Source organism: Etheostoma spectabile, chromosome 24 (assembly GCF_008692095.1).
Source record: "Etheostoma spectabile isolate EspeVRDwgs_2016 chromosome 24, UIUC_Espe_1.0, whole genome shotgun sequence".
Classification (NCBI taxonomy): Eukaryota; Metazoa; Chordata; class Actinopteri; order Perciformes; family Percidae; genus Etheostoma; species Etheostoma spectabile.
This window is the reverse complement of record NC_045756.1, coordinates 10,333,045-10,355,334: the sequence shown is the minus strand read 5'-3', so window position 1 is coordinate 10,355,334 and position 22,290 is coordinate 10,333,045. Positions and strand designations below refer to the sequence as shown.

At 39.8% G+C, this 22,290-nt stretch overlaps 1 protein-coding gene across 1 annotated transcript in view; it reads left to right on the top strand.

The window, feature by feature from the left end:
- The window catches only part of dmd (dystrophin), a 401,891-nt gene that overhangs the window by 295,590 nt on the left and 84,011 nt on the right, over positions 1–22,290 (top strand). Inside the window, exons 58-66 of the mRNA XM_032505885.1 lie at positions 1,605–1,816; positions 2,042–2,196; positions 2,899–3,088; positions 11,094–11,266; positions 11,630–11,786; positions 13,078–13,189; positions 16,121–16,389; positions 17,447–17,593; positions 22,019–22,081. Of these exons, the coding sequence (XP_032361776.1) occupies positions 1,605–1,816; positions 2,042–2,196; positions 2,899–3,088; positions 11,094–11,266; positions 11,630–11,786; positions 13,078–13,189; positions 16,121–16,389; positions 17,447–17,593; positions 22,019–22,081 (1,478 nt within the window). The remainder of the gene's footprint in view (positions 1–1,604; positions 1,817–2,041; positions 2,197–2,898; positions 3,089–11,093; positions 11,267–11,629; positions 11,787–13,077; positions 13,190–16,120; positions 16,390–17,446; positions 17,594–22,018; positions 22,082–22,290) is intronic.

The following is a 22,290-nucleotide window of genomic DNA, read 5'->3' as shown; positions in this document are numbered from 1 at the left end:
CTTTTATTTTCATGTCTTCTCTCTCTCTCTCATCCTGCATGCTTCTGATAAAACAATGCACCTGCTGTCCTTAGACATTACATTACAGACACATTTGTCAATGTTTATATACATTACTAATCAATCCTTCAATATATTGTCCTGCTAAACAGGATCGCCTTGAAGGATAGGTCTGTAAATATTCGGTAACACTTTATGTAAAGACTGACCATTGTCATTAAATTTTATTCGGTCAGTCATGTCATTTTGTTATAGGGTTAGGGTTAATTAACCAGAGGGCTGTTTCACAAAACCAAGATAAGAGATTAAGCCAGGATTTCCCAGTTATCCTGGCTCAATTTAGCCTTGACTCAGTTTCACAAAGGCAGAGACACCTAAATTACCATGGAGATTTATTCTGTCCAGCTACCCTGCTCTTGACCATACTAACAGTCAGGAATTATTAATCCTGGGGCTTTTTCTGTTCACTCAGCAGTGGGTTTACCTTATTATTATTAGCCTGAATTAAGTTGTGATCATAATCTTTTTCTGATTATTCATGTAACATTGTTACTGTTATATTGCTGTATGAAGACTGCTGTTCATATAAGTTTGGTAAACTTATTATGGCAGTTGCCTGCGATAATTAGAAAAGGCTAATAAAGTTGCAAATGTGTTTTAAATGAAATCAATTACTAAGGGCAATATGTACATATATAATTTGGGGGGATTGGAAAATTTTAAGAACATATCCTAATTGTACAATCCTCCCAAATTGCAATCTTAGTTCACTGAACCAATAACTATATAGTGTAGACTATAATCCTGACTGAAAGTCCCTAAATAAAATATTCCCATGTAGAAAGTCACATACAGTAACTGATTAGCAACTATCTTCTCAAGGATCTTGGCGAGAAAGGGGAGATTAGATTTAAGTGTATAGTTGGCTAAGACCTCAGGATCGAGGGTGTTTTTTTTCAGGAGAGGTTTTATCACAACTACTTTAAATGACTGCAGTACATAACCTGTTAATAAAGACATAGTGATAATATCTAATATTGACGTGTTAACCACGGGTAAAGCTTCTTTAAGTATCCTCGTTAGGATGGGGTCTAAGAGACCTTTAACAATAATTGTTGAAGGTCTATAGGATAAAAGTCTAAGTATATGTCAGGTCTTGTCGTTCTTTCTAGCGCTCATGCGTTTAAAGGTGAACCCTTAGAAGTTGAGGGCAAGAGGTGATGAGTTTTATCTCTAATTGTTATAATTGTATCATTAAAGAAACTCATAAAGTTACTACTCTGAGCTATAGTAATAGATGGCTTATTAGAGCTGTGACTCTCTGTCAGCCTGGCTACAGTGCTGAAAAGAAACCTTTTTGGGTTGTTCTTATTTTCTTCTATTAGTGTCCAATTTTATATTTTGACATTTTGAGTGGGCTTTTTTATATGTTACAAGTCTCACCACTGGTAAGGGTAGGTATACACATCCAATTAAAAACGACATGGCAGCTAAGAGATGCATGCTACATAAAAAATAAAAAATAAAAACAGCAAAGCAATACCTTGAACAATATATTAAAACAGCAGAACAACCTTTGCTGTTCTTTCTTTCTGTCATTATAGTTGACAGGCTTCAGACTCACTGGGAAGACTCTCAGACCAAACTCTCTGATAGGACAAAGCAGCTTCACAATATGCTGCAGGACTCTACTGATTGGCTGGATGCCAGGAAGGGAGTGGATCACCTCATCAAACGTGCCAGTGAGAGGTTGGAGTCCTGGCAGGAAATCACATACACGGTGGAAGCATTGAAGAAACAAAACGCCGAACTGAAGGTTGGGCTGGCCATTGGGTCACTGACTGCATAACTGTCTTAAAATGATTAGCATAATATGTTCTCATAATTAAGATGCACACCCCCTTTTTCCACCTAGCATGTGAGAAATATGAATTTACTTGTACTGGGGATGGGAAAGACATTTAAATGGTGAGAGTGAATTGTCACATTTTAATTCTTTCTTTATTTTCTCCTTTCCTTCTTCACACTTATCTTTCCTCAGCTGTTTGTGAAGGAGCTGGAGCAGTGGAAGGGTCAGGTCGATGAAACCAACGCACTGGCTGACAAACTCCTATCGCTGTACGCCAGTGACGACACACACAAGGTCACCCAGGTCAACGACAACATGGTGGCGACTTGGACACACATCAACAGGCGGTAATGACACACACCCACTAGATAACACTATTATACAACTTGTTATACAACAATAGTAGACACTATTATACACTTTTATACTATTATACAACACAAGAAAGACTAATCCTAGGTGAGCCACGCCCATTCCTGATGAAATGAGAAAGGAAGCTTACTGTTGATCATTCTTTGTTGAAGCACAGGTTGTATTATATGGATGTTGGGTTCAGTTAAAATTACCTTAATGTACTGTATTTGTTATGCTTTTGTTATGCAGATGATGTAGTTTTGTATATCTGATGACAAATTTATAACAGTCTAGCAGTCTAAGCTCTAAAAATGGGGTTTAATATAAATATTAGGATTATAACTGTAAGCAACATATTGAAAACCTTGTGAAGAAACTGGGACTAAAGTTAGGTTCTTACTTCAAATACAAATCCTGTTTCTCTATTAAAGCTAGGAGAACTTTTTACTGGTTCTCTTTTATGTGATTTGTTTTTTTACATGAATGTATCCAAGCATGGTGTCTCCACATGTTAGAATTTCTGGCCAGATGCCAATTAAGTCACTGATGTATTTTTATTAATGAAGCAATTCTGGGAAAACATATATATATATTTTTGTAAACTTATTTTCTTTGTGTTTTCTGATTCAGCCACTTGTGGTAGTCTGCGAAGTAGATTTTAATCTGGTGGAATCTTGTCATGTGTGTCTCTCCAGTGTTTCGGACAGAGAGGCGGCTCTAGAGGCAGCTCTGAAGCTACTGCAGCAGTTCTACCTCAACCTGGAGAAGTTCCTCAGCTGGCTGACGGAGGCTGAGACGACCTGCAATGTTTTAATTGATGCCACCAACAAGGATAAAATGCAGGAGCAGCCGGAGGCAGCCAGGAACCTGCTGGCACAGTGGAAGGTAGGACCCACTAGAATATATTTCTGTTCCACAGGAGTGTGTGTGGAATTTTGAGGTCACACTTTTTAAGATGTAACTGAATGACCTTGTTATAAATTGTTTTATGACAAATCTAGCATTATTGTCCGAGCCCCAACATTGTCGGGGGCAATGGCCCTATTGAAATTCAAAAATTTTTCCTTCATGTTTTTTTTCTTCTGATTATTAGAGCCTGGGCACCAACATTGTGATGGCCCTATTGAAATTCTATTGTTTCTTCTTCTTGTTATTAGGTTCTCGGCCATAGGCCCTATTGTATTCCAAAGAGTTTTTTTATTACAATTTTTATTAGTCTTTGACCACATTTTGAGGTGCTTAGGCTACCCAAAAATGCACAAAAATTGGTACCAATGTCAGACATGGTGAAAATTGTATCTGATATGAGTCCCTTGGCACTGTGAAATTGGCTCGCTAGGGCCCCTACCAGTTATACAAGTTGAAGCTCCCTTCTTTAACTTTTTTGTAGGGGCATGCAATTTGGGAGGTATATGTATCACATCCAGACATACAAAAAAGACTGCAACAGCCACCCCCTAAATCCAACAGGGGTTTGCTATATTTAAATAAATTTAAAAATTCAATTTTTAAGGGTTGTACTTTCACAAACTCCTCCAACAAATTTAACTTGATTGACTTCAAAATGAATTGGTCAATACAATCTGAAGACCTTTGCAAAGTTAAATTATGATGCTTTTTTTTTTTTTATTATACAGTGTGGGTGTAGAAGGGCGGTAAATGTTGATGTTCTCTTGCCAAAGAGGAACTGGTTTGTAACTAGTCTGTACATTGTCCAGTCTACCCCAAACTGCTCAAGCTTTATATGGGTCCTTACATAAAGACATGTACATATCAATATTGAGTTATAGTCATAGCCCCCTCTCAGGAAGTTACGGTTGTTAAACTTTGACTGGCCGCTTCACCAGATCCACCTCAAAAGTCTTCAGGAAAGCCTTAAGACCTTGATAATGATTACAATTTTTTGAATTTTTTGATGAAACAGTAAGTTGTTTGAACTTCATTGTTATATAATGAAAGAGAAAGTTGTTGTAACTCGAACGTACATTGTCTAATCTGTCCCAAATCTTCATGTTAGTCAGATTTTAGTCGAGGCCTGACGTGATCCACATGGGTATCAGGCTTTCTCATGGTAAATTGGCTCACAAGCGCCCCCTACAACATTTCAATGAAGTAGCCTAGACGTATGAGTTTTGGTATGCATATGTATCATGTTCAAACTTATAATAAAGCCTCTTGGAGCCACCCCCTAAACCCGACAGGAAGTTCGGCATTTTAAATTGAATATGAGTTTTTGGAGGATTTTTACCATTTTCAGGGGTTGTACTTTAACTAACTAACTATTCCTACAGATTAAACTAAAGGTTAAAGGTAAAGGTTTTTTGTTTTTATCACATGGTGTGGGCGTGGCTAGGTGTCCCATTAATATATAACACCACAAAACAGCTAAGTGGACATTGTGCAATCTTCCCCAAATCCCTAATACACGATGACAGTCGAGGCCTGAATACATTTGCATGGGTTTCAGGCTTGTTTATGGTATATTTGCTCAATAGCGCCCATACATAATTTTCACAGAAGTAGATTCTGCATTGCGTTTCATGTAGATATTGTTGGCATGGAATCATGGCCAGACTTACAAAAAAGCCTCTTAGAGCCATACCCTAAACCCAAAAGGACGTCAGCAATATTCAAATTAATGTGCAAATATGTATGATTTTAACAATTGTCATTGAAGCTATTCATTTTTGTTCAAACGTTTCCAGGCTAAGACCTTCACAGACAGCTTGCTGGTTGAAACATACATAATCAACACAGTGAATTCAGTGCATGCAACAGCTACATTGTAACACAGTGGGAATCTATTTCTTATTTAAAATCATTGACCTTTTGCTGGAAGGTGCAATGGGAACGATTTTCCAAAGGACAGCATACAATTTCTACCTCGCAACATGTATAGTTACTCTGACTAGATGGTGCTATCTACATGTTTGTCCTTATAATGTATAGACCAATTTTACGAGAGATTAATTGTAAACGTATAACAATATTTTTATTACACTCTTTTAATGCTATTGCCATTCAACCTCATGCCCAAACCCATGACGGCTTTTAGAACCGACAGATTTTACCAGATGTTATATTGATTTTTAAGAATGCGGTTTGTGGTTGCAGCAATGATGATTCATTTGGAACAGAAGAAGAAGAATTTGGTAGATCAGCACTGATATTGAACAAATGAAGAAAATGGCATCACCTACAGTCTTATATCTGCCCACAGAAGTAATCAAGAAAATGTTGATGATTGCAGCATTCTATCATATGAGATGTATCAGACATCCAGTACATTTCCAGTTTGTGACTTTAGGACTCTCTTCCTCTTGTCTCTGCCCTGGCTGGTATGACAGGAATGCTGACATGGCAGCATAGAGAGATCTCATTGGCCAGTTGGTGCCTGGCAGACAAATGCAAAATACCCCTACTGCATTGTGGGTGTTGAAGGGAAGGCTCTGTTCTGCGAGAGAACATATTTTCACCCTTCGCCCTCACCCTGCACCCACACACAATTTCTGCTGGCATGTGTATGATGTACTGCATACACACACACACACACACACACACACACACACACAACGTACATACTGTAACACACCCAAGCACACATGCAGCATATAGGAAATGAATTTTCAGATACACACTTACTTTTCACACACACACACACACACACACACACACACACACAACTCTGTCAGTACAACAGCAGCACTGTATGCAGAGTTGAGATAGTCTTCTGTGTCCAATTATATTGGCGGACGGCAACCCAGTGTAGCATTCAGGCAGCAGTGCACCGAGATAGCGTTTAATTGGAAAATGAGCACACTCCTCCTTTTATGCATCCTTTAAAGTTCTATCTTCCACTCTTCTCCTTCTCTCCCTCTTTCTCACACCCTCTGCTGTTCTATCTCACTCTGACTCACACCCTCCAACTCTGTCTCCCTTTTATGGCTAACTAACTCTTCGTCCCTTCCTCTTTATCTGAAAATGTCTCTCTCTCGCTGATCTTGAGGGACTAGAAGAAACAGAAGATGACGTGTCTTCTTTTCATTCTGATTCTTTTTGACGTCTAGTTTTGGGATTCCAAAGTAAAGTTTTGAGGATGCTGCGCAGGAAGGTCTACCACGTTCAGGTTGGGAAGGTTCTTTTGCAAATAAGCATAGTAGTCCTAAATTTAGGTATTTCATTTTTGAAAGAATGTGTCATCTTTTTACAAAAACTTTTTTGACGTATAAAATTGAGCAAATTATTGAGTGTTTAAGAGAGTTCATATGAAGGTATACTGTAGGGCGGGGATTGATTCAAATGGATCAAGGGACATTTGGATCAAAGGAAAAACTTTACTACATTTACTACATTAGTCCCTCTTGTCCACTCCACTTCCCCTGTCTTCAGTGAATTCTAATTTTTCTATTCTTGTCTCTGTTCTTTATTGCAATGACACATTTTCAGGTAGTGTTATTAAGGCACGTGCACCAACAATGTATGTAGGTGAAGGCCCAATTGAAATTCAAGTGTTTCTTCTCTCTATCTTTGTTCATTAGAGCCCGGGCTCCAACATGGTCGGAGGCAAAGGCCCTATTGAAATTTGAATGTTTTTTTCTTACTTCTGATTATTATTATTCTATGCGTTTGAGCGCAGTTTTGAAGTGCTTGGGCAACTAAATATGGAAATTGGTACGCATATCCGACTTGGTAAAAATTGCAATCTTATGTGGGTCTCAGACTTGGCAAATTGGCTTGATTGCACCCCCTTATTAGTTTTCAAAGTTAAAGCCCCCTCCTTTAACTTTAACATAGTGGTATAACATTTGGTATTTATGCACTTATATAATGACAGTAAAGATTATGTTTATCTATCTATCTATCTATCTATCTATCTATCTATTATCATATTCAGACTTACAAAATAGCCTCTTGGAGCCACCTCCTAAACCCAACAGGAGATCAGTTACAGTATATAGAAATTAATTTTCAGATTATGGACGATTTTGACCATTTTGAGGGGTTATACTTTAATGAACTCCTACAGAATTTACCTGATTGACTTAAAAAAGGGTGAGTATGATCTAAAGACCTTAGCAAAGCTAAATTGGTATGCTTTCTACCAAACGTCAAACAGGGGGGCGAGGCATGGTGTTGATTTTTCATTTTTTGGCATGAAACAGACAGGGGTTTGTAACTAGACCTACACTGTCCAATCTACTGCTCAGGCTGTATAAGGGTCCTGGCTTGAAGACATTTACATGTCAATGTTGAGATATAATCCTAGTGCCCCCTACTGGCAACAGGAAGTTACAGTTGTTACTTTGATGTCCTCTACCTAATGGGTTTACCAGATCTATCTCCGACATGTTCAGGAAATCTTTAGGAACTTGATGATGCTTCAATTTAAAGATTGTGTTTTTTTTTATCTGAGGGCGTTGCTGTGACGGCACGGCAAATTTTGATGTTACATTATGAAAGAGGAAGTTGTTGTAACTCGAACCTACATTGTCCAATCTGCCCAAAATTTTTTGTGCATGTTAGTCCAGGCCTGAAGTGGATCACATGGACCTCAGGCTTGATTATGTTAAATTGGCTCAATAGCGCCCCCTACAAAACTTCAAAGTAGTAGCCCCTGCAGTGGGTTTGACCTAGACATTTGGGATTTAGTATGTATCATGTCCATACTTACAAAAGAGCCTCTTGGAGCCATACTCTAAAGCAAACAGGACGTCAAGCTGTATTAACCTTCTGCGTACATTTTTTTGTTGTTGATGATTGCAGGCTACTTTAACAAACTCCTCCTACAGGCTTTATAAGGGCCCTGGCCTAAAAACATGTACATATCAATATTGAGTTATAACTATAGTGCCCCTACTGACAAAAGGAAGTTACAGGCGTTACACGTTGATGTCTATCTAATAGGTTTACTAGATCCACCTCAAAAGTGTTCAGTAAAAACCCTAAGACCTTGATGATGCTCCTATTTGAAAGGGCGTCCCCATAGTGGGACATCAAACTTCAATGTTACATCATGAAAGCGTAAGTTGTTGTAACTCATTGTCCAATCTGCCCCAAATCTCTTATACATGATATTTGTCCAGGCCCAAAGTTATTCACATGGGTTTGATGCTTAATCATGGTAAATCTGCTCAATAGCCCCCCCTGCAAATTTTAAAAGAAGTAGTCCCTGCTGTGTGTTTAAGCTAGACTTATGAGATTTGGTTTGCATATTTTGCACCATGTCCAAACTTACAAAAGACTTGATGTACTTTTCCAAAACTGCCCCCGAGTTTCACTTATTAGAGAAACCAGCCTGAAGGTAGTGAACAAATTTTTTTAAGATACGCCCACCTGGCAACAGGAAATCCCCCAAAAAACTTGGTGCGTTCCCAGTCATGGAAAAACGGGGCCCCTTGACGGGAATCGCCAAACCCCCCCTGTCACAGTGCGAGGGTCCGTTCACTTTTTGCAATCAAATTTTTTTTTTATCAAAAAATTCTTAAAAAACCCGCCTGTATTTAATTCAATTCGTAAAAAAATGGTTCTTTTTAACACAATTGTATGGCTTTTTTAAATTTAGCAAAAAAGGAAAATAAAGAAATGCACCCGAACAAAAGGTTTCAAAGAGAATTGAAGGAGTAGGTTAAAATTCAAATTTGGGGCCCCAAAAAGAACCGTGGGGCTTAAAGGGGGAAATTTTCTCTTTGGGGAACTGCTGACAACTTTTAGACATCTGAAATGTGACAAGTGGCCCCGACGAGACAAAAAGGCACCCTTTATAGAGTGTTTATAACTAAATGACTTTGTGATTTTCTTATTAACATTTACGATGATTTTAGAGCGTATAATGTCGTAATGTAGAAAAAGGTAAGAACTTTGGGGTTTGGGAAGTTGTGGGATTTCCCCGCCGCACTTTAAAGGACAATGTAACCTACGCTACCTTTTAAAAGGGAACTGCGTCCAAATCAACGTCCCTCCCCCGCCCGGGACCTTCCCCCAGGTTGAAAAAATGAAACCCAACTCCCAGGGGGGTTTTTTGCCCCAAAATAAATTACATGTTTTCCCTTAGAGAAATCAAACTTACAGTTTCTGTCTTGGTTTGGGCCGACATACAACGCCCGGGCCCCCCCCCTCCGGAAAATACAGTTAGCGTTTGTCTCAATTTCTTATCTATAAAATTTTTAGTGAACCCGAAGTTGAACCGGTTTAACTCATGCTGCTTTTTCAACCCGAAAGTAGCCGTCGCATCTGCCAAAACCCTTTTTGGGGTCTAAGCTGTTCCAAACTTTCAACTGCATTTTCAAAATTTATCCGGAACCTGTCTTGGAAAGCAACGGTTAAAAGATCTGATTTTTTTGGGTTGGGGAAACTATTTTTTTTTGATCCCTTTTTTTTGGTTGCTGTTATTGTGTTTTTTTTTTTTATATGGCAACCCCAGGTGTAAAAAGGGGTTTAACTTTGTGAAAAGAAAGTTGAAAAATGGTAAAAATTGAAGTCTGGCGTAGTTTTTTTTGGGGCCCCAAAAAAGAAGTAAAAATTTAAAAAATATATAATAAAATCATGTTTTTTTAGATTTAATCAGTAAATTAGTAAATATTCCTTAAAATTCTTCAAAACCCCCCCCAAAATATTTTTGTTATCAATATTATAAATGATTCATTTAATTCAGTCATAAAGCCTTTATATCATTCAAAAAAATTCAAAAACTTACGCATGATTGATTAAAAATCACCTACTTTTTTAAGGGGTTGGGAATTTATGATGAACATCTGTCCTGTTATATTACAAAATTATAAAACCCGGTTAAAGTTATGTGTATATTAAAATAATTCCCTAAGATGTGGAAATTGATTCCATTTAGTACGACTTGTTACTTTACCTACAGTAAGAAAGGTAGTAGTGCCTGCCAATTTAAAGGCATTATACACACATGTTTACTTTACAAAGATTTGCTTGTAAAGTACTTTGTTCCCTTCTAGGGTCTTAAATTTCTACCGGATACGTAACGGCTGCGGATCGGCTCAGTGCTCCACCGTCCGTCAAATACACACCAGGTCCAGGTGTGTATTTGTTGTGGAACGGCTGTGGAAATTCATGTAGAATAGAACCACAAAACCAACAATAGTTTGTTTTCATCCAGAGGAGTGGAGAGGAAACAACTCTCTGCTGTGTTTTCAAAGTGTAGTGCATGGAAATATGTTCCGCCGTGAGCACAGTCTATTTTTATTTTGAAAATTAACCGGATGTTTTATTTTGTTTCTGTCGTGTGTTGAATTGCTGCGGAGCTCTCCGGCGTGCGGCAAAAATAGAAGCTCTGCGTATCTGTTCCGGAGGGCTGGGGATCGCCGGAGCTGGGACGGAGCCGTTCTGCAGTCCGTGGAAATACACACACTGACTTTAATGGAAACCTAATGACTCCGCCAATGTTCCGGAGCAGATCCGCAGCCATCACGCGTCTGGTGGAAATTGGAGGTTATCAGGAGCATTATGAGTAATAGATTGTCTAAAAGAAATTTGGGATAAACGGAGAGAGTTGAAACTGATTACAGGCATAATAATCATCTTGACATGTTAGTGCTACGAAAGGTTCCATCCACAATACATCATGCTCTGCATTATGGCTCAATGCTGGTGGTTGCTGCTCTTGAGAGTAGTCACCCTCTCAGATCCTGATCCCATTACTGAGCACTTGATCAGCGAAAGAGTAAATTCCTGAAAGATGGCGGATATTACCAAGAAAATTAAGTGTGTGCTCCAACAGAATTTACTGCTCATGCTTTTTTCCCACTGACTCTTACTGTGTGTGTGTGTGTGTGTGTGTGTGTGTGTGTGTGTGTGTGTGTGTGGTGTGTGTGTGTGTGTGTGTGTGTGTGTGTGTGTGTGTGTGTGTGTGTGTGCGTATTACCAGGACCTCCAGGCGGAGATTGACGGCCACACAGAGCTGTATCACTCTCTAGATGACAATGGGCAGAGAATTGTGACCTCACTGGGGGACTCAGAGGACGGTTCCCTGCTCCAGAGACGCTTGGATAACATGAGCCACCGCTGGAACGACCTGTGCAACAAGACCCTTAGCATGAGGTGAGGTTTTATATTCAGAAATTAGCAACAGATACAAACAATAACAGACATTGCACTGAGACATTGGAACGTGCAGCAGAGCCAAAAAACACAGAGAGGAAAGCTGGGAGGGAGGGAGGCAAAACAACAAATACAGAAACAGACACACACAAACACATACATAAACAGACACGCACACAGACAGACACAAGACAAGGGAACAAACACATGCGCAGGTTGAGGTCCGGGCTGCAGCCTTGTGCTCAATCTGTTTGAACCACTTGAACCTGCTCAACCTCAAGGAGTCAGCGATGTTGCACCAAAATCATGATGTTTAAATAAAGCACAAGAAACAAACAAAAAAATATGTGTTTTTGTTTCAAGGGCCCACCTGGACTCAGAGATGGCCTCGTGGAAGAGGCTCCATATGTCGCTGCAGGAACTGTTGAACTGGCTGAGACTCAAAAGTCAACAGCTCGAAAAGGAGCCCCCTGTAGGGGGGGACGTCCCCGCCGTGCAGACACAACTGGACACACACCGAGTAGGAGGAAACACACACGCTGCTTGTCATTTTTTTTACACAGCATTTTTGTAAAATGACATTCTGATGCTGATTCTGGACTTGTTTTATAGGCACAATGCATGTGAACTTGCTTTTTGTTCTACAAGTGGATACAAGTAGATGTTTTTAATTATTAGTAACTGAACATTATCTCTAACAAAATAAGTCTTTTTTTTAAAAAGTCAAATCTGGCTTCTAGTTACTGGTCAGCAATGTATTTAAAGCATGTTGTCTTCAGACCACGGGTCTACTAAACACAGACACTTGATGGCTGTCTTTTTACAATTTACCAAACTATTACCAAGAGGAGCAAAGCACAACGTAAGATCACATGAACTTACAACCAATGACTTTAGCCTGTTTGATACGTTCATAATAATAATTATGTTAATAATTAATAATGTGTTGTGGTTTCATCGCAAAAGTGGCCATTTACAGTCAAGGAAGTTACATTTCGTCACCTTCCTAAAATAATCGCCTAAGTCATTTTTTCACGTTTTTCAGAAAACACAAAAAACTGAACCAAATACTGAACATATTTTGACTTAGGCAGTTATAAAGGCGTAGAATCACATGACTTGTTCAACTGAGAATGTAGGAAATGTTACCAGAGGTGGCCAGCACCATGAGGAGATGATATAGGCAAGAAAATACTTTTTGTCAAAAAATGACTTAGGCGATTATTTTAGGAAGGTGACGATTTGTGTCTTTCTGGCTAACATTTTGCAAATCAAAGGTTCAGATTAAATGCAAAGTATAGTTATAAATGGTTAAATGAAAACCCCATCTTATACAAAAAAGTAAGATGATTGGATTGAATGCTTTGTTTATTTCATGTATAGAATTACAAGTCCGCAAAATGGTGAGTAATTACAGATTTGCATTAGAAAAAGGCTTTTAGTCAAAGCATTTCATAAAAACATTAGACATGTTTTAGTTTAAAGATACACTCAGATACACAGACACTTGAAAATTACGATGGCAGCGGTGTTTGAGCATTTTTCTAACCATGCACAGTATACACAGTATGTCCTATGTGTCTCTGCAGCAGGGGCTCAGGGACCCAAATTGAAATGCCCCAGGGACCAAACAAATGCCTAAATTACCTCCATAATATCTACATGGACCTGATTTCAATAAAGGCCAAACATTCATTAAAATATCAGTATTTAACATGTTACAAACCTTTTTTTTTTTTTCTAGTCAGTGACACAGATAAAATGCAAATAAAGTAAGTTGTGTGTACATGTGTTTGTGTGTGTTCTCAAAGTGCTTCAAGAGGGACTTGAGAGCTAAAGAGCCAGTTGTGACAAAGGCTCTGGACGATGTGGGAGTCTTTCTGTCTGTGCTGCCCCGAGACACACCATCACCCGAGCAGAGAGGTAACACACACGTTTCCTAAAATGTAATAATTTCTGACAATTCTGTATTATGGCCCTCCTCTATTTTTCTTACAGGGGTTGATGTTTCATGTTGGATGAATGGACTAAGAATGGCGAATTAGCGTTGTAAGCAACATAAGCTCTTTTGCAGCATTTTCAAACTGGACCCTATTTTCCCATGTGTTTGCGTGTAAGTGACTAATGTGAACTAACATCTTTGAAATTAGTCTAGTATTGAGCAAGAACACTTTAACAGGCTCAGATTGTTAGTAGAGATGTCTGAATACTTTATGGAAAAAAAGATAAGTTGCCGTTATCCATGCTTTTGTGTGTAACGTATTGATACCAGATCAACAAAGTCACTTTAGCTAATAGCATTTGCTTATATCTGCTGTCTGCTTCTCTTTGGCTGGCAGTAGTCATCCCTGCTAAAATGCTCACTGCAGACCATGATTGTTGGCTCCCGGTGAAAGTGTTCTTGCTCAATATTGGACCAATTTTAAAGATTTTGGTCACATTGTTCACTTAGACACAAATGCATGGAAACATAGGGTTTAAAAGTACTGAAGTTACCCTTTTAATTAGGGACCTTTTCTACTAGAGCAGCTTTAGCACTACATAAAAGGCAAATATTTCAATTTAACAGACCTGTCTCCTGCGCGGACCTAATGCTTACACAGTGAACGTTGGCCCATGGTTACAGCCTAGTAACAACCACACATTGGGGTTAATGCATGCTTTCCTGCAGCACTTTCTACACCATGGAAGCAGCGCGGTTACCAACTCTCTAGAAAACAGCTGAACTTTAACTGTGGTCCATTAAACCCATTCAACTGTCAACTTAAACACATTCGGAGAACACAGAAAGAAAGGGTGAACTCCAGCTGCTAACCACTGCCGCACTGAGGGAAACGAGCACTTACTTCCTCTTAGAAAGACATTCTGTCCCTGCGATTTGACCTTCAAAACAGAAGCAGTTGGGGATGTGTAAAAAGCTGAATTGACACAGCGCTTGCGAGTGTTTGACATTTTGCTTGGTTTAAATTCAGCCTGAGTGGTTTGACATATAAGTGGTCTTTATTTTCATACAGCTACCGCTTGTGCTTTTGGTTGCTTTAAAAGAGGTAACAGGGTTTTAAACTCATATCCACGTCTTGAACAGAGTTGAAACTTTGCACAGCTCTCCAAAGAAAAAAACATTTTCTCCAATTTGAACATTAATTTTCAATTTTCCGCACAGATTGTAAGTGGAATAAAAGCTATTAATTTCATATAAATGTATAACCAAGTCATTAACTCATTCAAAAGACATATTTCAATCTGCTTGGTCTCCGCGCCTGCTGTTTTACGAGCATAATAGCAAATTGCTAAACATGTTAAAGCTAAAGTTGTCTGTCTGTAGTCTAACTGTTTATCTTAGTAAGCAAATACAGCTGCTTGCTGAGGCCAACCAGCCTTTTACTCTCTACCAGCGGTCCACATGGCTAAGTAATATTCACTCAAATGATGTAATCGGACTAGACATGATTTATGAGAATATTAATCAGTCATGTGGTAAAGAGAAAAAAGAGACTGGTTCATCTTATCAAGCAGTTCAGTTCATATAACTTGAAAGAATATAAGAGCGATAAGTGATGCGAACTACATGAAAAGACAGAAATCATCTTTGGGGAAAAATATGTAGGATTTAGTTTGGTCAATGTCCCATTCACTTCAACATGGAGGGGATGGGATTTATGACGTACACTGCAGCCAGCCACCATGTTTTGGCTGTACTTATACAGTCTATGCATCAACCCCTGATGAAGACATTTTCCACAGGCATTCTGTAAAAATTAGATGTATAATAGGGGTGGAGAACTAAGGGATTTTAGATTTGTGAATTGTGTGACAGCCTGTGCGTTGTGTTAATTTTGTCAGACGAGACGAGACTAAATATGTTCGTCAACGCCTTTTTTTCATGATTAAGACAAGACAATGTCAAGATTGCACCAATGTCCAAAAATGCTGACTAAGACTAAATTAACATGCATTATTGTTGACAAAAAAAGACGAGACTAAAATGTAGAAGATAAAAGCTTTCTTCATTTTCGTCTACAATCGTCTCGACTTTTTCATCATGAGATAGAACTAGTGCAGTGCCCGTTTGGGGCAGGTAGCGATGTGGCCCTGGCGGGGGAGGGAGGGAGGAAGCCCGGTTCAACCTGCTGCAGAAGCCACTACAGCGCGGGGGCAAGGGGAGGGAGGGAGGAAGGGAGTGAGGAAGCTTGGTTCAGCCTGCTGCAGAAGCCAATACAGCATGTAGCTCCGGGCAAGGGAAGGAGACAGGCTTTCTGCCTGCTGGAGAAGCCGCTCACCAGCTTGCAGAGCGGCCGGAGAAATTTAAGCTATGCAACTGCTGGCAACTAAACAACGTGCTGTAGAGCCCAGGAGCTCTGGAGCTTATCTAACATGTGTCTGTGTACGATTGTTTTTGTATGAAGGAAGAGGCTGTAACTGTACAAGTGTATATTGTCAGGTAATTATGACATTAACCAATATTTGAGATGTGTGAAATACTATTTGACTGAAATAGTAGAAATCAGAAACAATGAAAAATATTTATGTAAATATAAATATTTAAATATTTAAAAAAAAAGACCAAACTGTTTGGACTAAAACTTGACTTAGATACCCGAGTTCTCTTTTGACTAAAACTTGACTAAAATGACAAACCTTGAATAAAACTTGACTAACAAAAAAAACATATGTGAATGACTTAAACTGACAGCATTTGGCATTAGGACATTTGGCACAAGACTAAATTAAAAAGAGGTTACAAAATGAACACTACCTGTGCAGATACAGGTAGCTGCTTTTATTGTCACCAGATGTTTCTTTCAGGGCTTAAGACAAAGATTTTTCAAGACATCTCCTTTGCACACCCCTCAGATATCAGCCCAGAGGAGCGTGCCCAGAACGTTGGGCGAGTCTTACGCAAAGAAGCAGATGACGTGGTGACCAAGTGGGATAGGCTTAATGCCGACTCGGACGACTGGCAGAGGAGTTTGGAACTGGCTCTGGATCGGCTTATGGAGCTCCAGGAGGCGGAGGACCTTGTGGACGGACAGCTGAGGCAGGCCGAGATGGTAAAGGAGGCGTGGGAACCCGTTGGTGACCTGCTGATCAACTCCCTGCCAGAGCATATCGACAGAGTCAAGGTCTGATTGAGTGACGCTCACACCATCAAAATGCTATATTAATGTCAGAGCAGTTTTTACCCCTTGGTATATTTACTCTAAGCCAATTAGATCATGTTTGATGAAGACTGCTGACATTTTCTTTATCTTAGTGGTATTGCATGTTTTTTACAATTAAAGGAACTAGTGCAGTGCCCCTTGAAAATGTGCCTGTTCGGAATAGGTTGATTGCTTGCAGCTTTCTCGAGAACTGCTTATAAAAAACAACTTCACACTCCAAACTGCACTTCCTTGGGTCCTAAGCAATACATGCCATGACATAGTTAGCTGTGCTAAAAGTATACACGTCATTTGCCAACAGCTACTGTAGCTATTTGGCTTGAAATGATTGAATTTGGATTGAAATGCACAAACTTTCTGACCAGTGGTGGAATGTGACTATGAACAGTTTCTCAAGTACAGCAATTTACAATTTTGAGGTACCTCTACACTTTCTATTTTTTTCTTTTTATTGTATTTTCACATACAACAAACAACAGACACATAACAACCCACATCCCACCCACCGAAATCGCACCACTGCTATAGAGAAAAGCAGACTAAAAGAATAAAATAAAACTAAAATAAGAAGGGGGGCGGACTCTAATGACATCATACTATGTCATTAGAGTCCAACTGTTCAACCATTGTAAGAACAGATTGCCAGATATTACTAAATATATTATTACCTTGTAAATAATAACAAATTTGTTCAAGAATTAAATCGTGCATATCGTTGATCCAGTGTTTAAATACAGGTGGTATTGTAATGTTACAATGGTAGCAATGTTGCATTTATTCTACTAAAGCCTGTTAGTTTTTTCCATACATCAACAAGCATTCGACAAGCAGAAAAAGCGGGGGTTTACATGATGAATGCATCTGTTGCAGCAGTTGAGATGAGAAACTACTGAACCTGTCTGTTTTTGCCATCTGTCATCTTACCACTGTAAACAATGCAGCATAATACAAATGACCTGAGAATGTATTGTGTATACGTGTGGTTGAGCTTTTATGCATGCGTGGGTGTGTGTTGCAGGAGTTCCAGGAAGAGATTGCTCCGATTAAGGATGACGTAGTACACATGAACCAGTTGGCGTCCACTTTTGGTCCACCCGACATCCAGCTGTCGCCTTGCAACCTGGAACGCATTGAAGAGCTCAACACGCGCTGGAGGCTGCTCCAGGTACACACACACATTCACACACACACACCCTTTTTCAGGTGTGTAAACACTAGATATCTGTAGTCTGTCCATACAGTAAATTGTACATACAGACATCTGCAAGTCTCCACAACTTTGTGGATCGGTCAAGTCTCTCAGGTAGATGTGGTGTCAGCTGTCGCAGCATTATCTCCACTTTATATAATGACAGTGAAAAGACAAACCCTCTGATGCATTGTCCGATCTCTGAGCTGTCTTTAACAGCCGCTGCATTGTTTTATGTTTGTCTGCAGCCAGATTTTGTCATCACGATAGTGCTGCAAGATTCAGTCATAAATCTGTGGTGAAATGAAAAAAACTATATCTGTTATTAGGGGTCCAAGCCTCCCAGCTATGCAAAGCAACGTGGCTCCCAGTACGAGGGGTGCTGGAAACCCTGTTGTAATTGCATTTCATTTTTCCATTGTTGTTGCTAGCTTGCAGAACCATGCAAGGACCTTTTTTACATTTAAAAACCGTATATTCACGCGTTCCCTGAATGGAGCTTTATCTTGTGATATAGACCTTGGCCATTTCCGTCTAGACTTTTATCACAGTAAAATCACGTTTTATCGTTAACCTTATTTTTCAAACTTCTTTTAGGCTATTTGTCCAATCTGCACAAAACTTGGCACAAAGCATCTCCAGATGGAGCTGACATAACCCCAACATTACAAATCACACATTTAAAAACCTTACTTCCACTTGTTCCTTGAATCACATGGCATAGGCCACACACATTTCCACAAATTACTTTCGCTAATCGTTAAATGTGCAAGATCTACTTTTTCAAACTCCTCCAGGCTGTGCATCCAATCTACATGAAACTTTGCACATCACATTTCCGAAAGAACCTACCAAAAGTTCTCAAAAGAATTTGATACGTTAAAATATGCGCAAATTACGAAGACAAAGAAATAGAATTTTCTAGCTAGCGAACAAACACAAACTTTAGCATATATCGGCCAAAGTAAATCCTATCAACGCATGATTTGAGAGATTATTGTTTGACATGCCACTCCGAGGCTCTGCACCCTATGTGGCAAAGATTTGCCATTAGGGGGCGCTAAAATCAACATAGACATTTTGGTCTTTAATTCAATGAAGTGTAAAATTTGTAATTTCTTAATTTCTTCCTAATTTTCTACAGCCCTTGCAGCTCACGCGTTGTCATGTTTGGGTTCCGCATGCGCGGGGTCCGTGGGTCGTTGGGGTTGACTTGCACAATGCCTGGACTCTAGTTTGTTTTATTGTTTTTGGTTTTTAAATACAAATGAATTACGTATTATCCAATGATACCCCAACCAGGTTAGTTTACACATTGTCTGTCAGCATATGTGTGTATGTGTTACTTTGTGGGAAAGCTGTAATAAATAAAAAAGACACACACACACACACACACACACACACACAACACATACACACACACCATGAGTTGGTGATCAAAGGCAGCATAAAGTGTGCCACCATCAGTCTCAATAAACCCAGTGGCAAACATGCTGGAAGTCAGACAGTGATTATTACAGGGGGTGACAGGTAGAGCCAATTAGCTGCCGGAGAGACCAACTAATGCAGTGGCGTCCTGGGTCGAGATGGGTGCAGTGCTGACACCACGGTGACGAGAGACCAGACGGCCAGTCTCTCTTACCAGATGCTCGCACACCCACACACACACACACAAACACCCACACACCTTTGTCTTGTAGAGAATATGTAGTTGATGTAGACAGATAGCGGGAGAGGGGTGAATTATACTAAAAAATGTTTTATTCAAATGCATATAGTAGGCTACTCTTTTCTGCATTATACTGTACATACTTTCAGTTCCCAGATTATTTGTCATAACCAATGATTGGATGGATTTGCTAGCAGGGACAAAGTATAAACACAATTTTTTGTGTCAAGTTCAACTCTGATTAACCTTGATTGGTGAATTACATTGTTGATCAATTAATTTGACAGTGCTTACCTTTTGAGTCCATAATGGGGGAAGATATCGTATCTTATTTCAATCAGGAGAGACTTAATTTAAAAGTGCAATGCACTTCCCTACCTAACCGTACGTACACACTGCTGCCGACCTGAGCCGCAAAGAAGCTCTGGCTGCCCTGAGAAGGACGCTTGTCATAAACCGTTCTCTGTTCCATCATAGGAGAAGCACACGCAGCTACGGCATGGCCAATACACTGACACTAGAAAACTCTTAGAAATTACATATATGATAACAGAATTTATTTTGTCAATTGGTCGCAGCAGTGTTTGTTAGCAGTTAGCTCACTCGTTAGCTGCTCAGCCTCAGCAGCGCTCAGGCAGAGCGAACAGCCGCCGGACTAACTTAGTGATCCGTGCACTTCACTGTGAGGGAGCGTTTAGAGACAATGTGGCCGGCAGGTGATGGTAACTGGTTCCTATACGCAAACAACGTTATATTTTAAACAATAGGCAACGGCGACTATGAGCTTGTCCTCAGAATTAATGTTTTGGTAGGAACAAAAGCTGACATTGTCTGTTTCTCCGGAATCAGCCAGCATATTCTGATTGGTTGCTGGCGTTAGCCACTACTTAGCACTGAACCGCGTCATAGCTCATTACCATAAAGTTGAAAACTTTCAACTTTCTGATTGACGCTTTCTGATTGACGATATTTGTTAATACTTATTTTTATTTTGTAATTTTGAGTAACGAAAAGTTTCACAGGATCTAAACAAACTTTTGAAGTGGTAGACATGTGGCATTTCTAGCTACCTAGTAACTAGTAAATTGTGTTTTAATAACATATTTTACCTGCTAGGCAGCAGCCACTTTAAAAAATATACTCTAAATAAATATGTAATAAATAAATAAATATACTATTTCACCTGTAGTCTCTTTGCTCGTTGATGTACGGAACATGTCCGTTATTTTGGAGCATTTCGCTGCCTCCTCCTCCATCATTTTATTCCTTTTGACCTTCTCAGTGCCACCTTTCCCTTTTCTTTTTTGGCTTTCCATCATTAGACCCACACACTGTCTGTTAACATTACTGATAGACTTCCAAACATGAGACGTCATAGGCCATTTTGGGAGGGGCCGCTCACTGATCCCCCTATATTTCTGATAATCCTAGACATGGTTGTGACCTGCACTTCGTGCTTTCTGTTTAGCCTGTGTTTGTATTAAAATAAGAGGCTGCTGCCGCCCGCCGTTTGGGATGAGTAGAGGCTGCACAGTGTGACCACCGGGCAGCAGCTGCACACCACGCCGCCAGATGGTGTTGCTGAGAACTTGCAATGTATAACTATTATCAGAACGGCCCTCACGGCCTCAAAACACTACCGGCCCAACGGGAAAAGTCCCGACTCTCCCGATTGCCAATCCACTACTGTGTGTTGCCGTAATCTAACTCCGTTCTCTTCAGGAAATAACACTAAACTTCTTGGAATGGGAATTTAACATAGGGGGGTGTATACTTATGCCCCCTGTATTTTAAGGAAGAACATTTATTTATTTACAATACATTATTCATTCACAAAGAAAATTGGTGTCCTTAAAAGGGTGGTTTTTCCTCAATTTTTTGAATAGGCATCAATCAAGATCAATTTCCAAAGGATATTTTTTTCTTCCTCTTTTTAGTAAACCTTATCACGGGTGTCTAAATTTTGTCAAGCCGCTGTAAGTCTGACAATGCAAGACTACTCCCACCATAAAGGCATGCTAGGAACGTAGGACGTAGGTACTGGCATTACAACTGGAGATGGTCCCTGGACTATGGCTGCCCACTGCTCCTAATTAGTCAAGATGGGTTAAATGCAGAGGATACATTCCTTGTATGTGTAAAATGTACTTGCCAAAGAAAAAGGATTGCGTGGAGGATGGTCTGGCAAAACGAGACTAGGGGGTGCTCAGAGTCGGATTTTACATATAACTACCCGTTTTCTTGCAAAGAGTTAATTAACAGCATATTTTGATATAAACATCAACATATAATGCTGTAAATAAAAATGGGAAAAAGGGTCAATAAATCTTTTAAAAGTGGGTGAATAAATCCATTCGCCCCAGTGAAAGATTTTAAGTTTCACTTTCCATGATCACAGATTGAGTTGCATCTTGGCAGCAGGGATTTCAATTTTTAACTGAAAAGGTCGCAAGTCGCGAGTGGTTCATTGTGAGCGGGAATTTTGGCATCCCCTTGTAATGGCAGGGTGATGGATAGAAATATGTGTGTGTGTGTGTGTGTGTGTGTGTGTGTGTGTGTGTGTGTGTGTGTGTGTGTGGTGTGTGGTGGTGTTTGTGTGTGTGTGTGTGTGTGTGTGTGTGTTTGTTTGTGTGTGTTTGTGTGCGCGTACCGCGCTGATTGGTTGGCTTGGGGACAATTTTGAGATGCGTCCTCAACCATCCTGTTCTTTTCATTTGTACAATTCTAATTAGGTTACTGTGGATACAGGAAAAGGCAACTTAGGCAGAAATGGATTGGGTGAGGTGGACTTAAAGGTAATTTTATTGTTTGGTTTTATGTCACATCAAAGCACCCCCCCCCCCCCCCCCCCCCCCCCCACCCACCCACCCACCCATCCAAAAAAGGACTAGTCATCACTGCCATGTCCTTATCTTCATCTGTTGTTTATCTCATACCATAAATCCCACACACACGTACACCCCCCTGGACCATGTCTCATCAGTGGCCTTCTTTATTTGGGTTG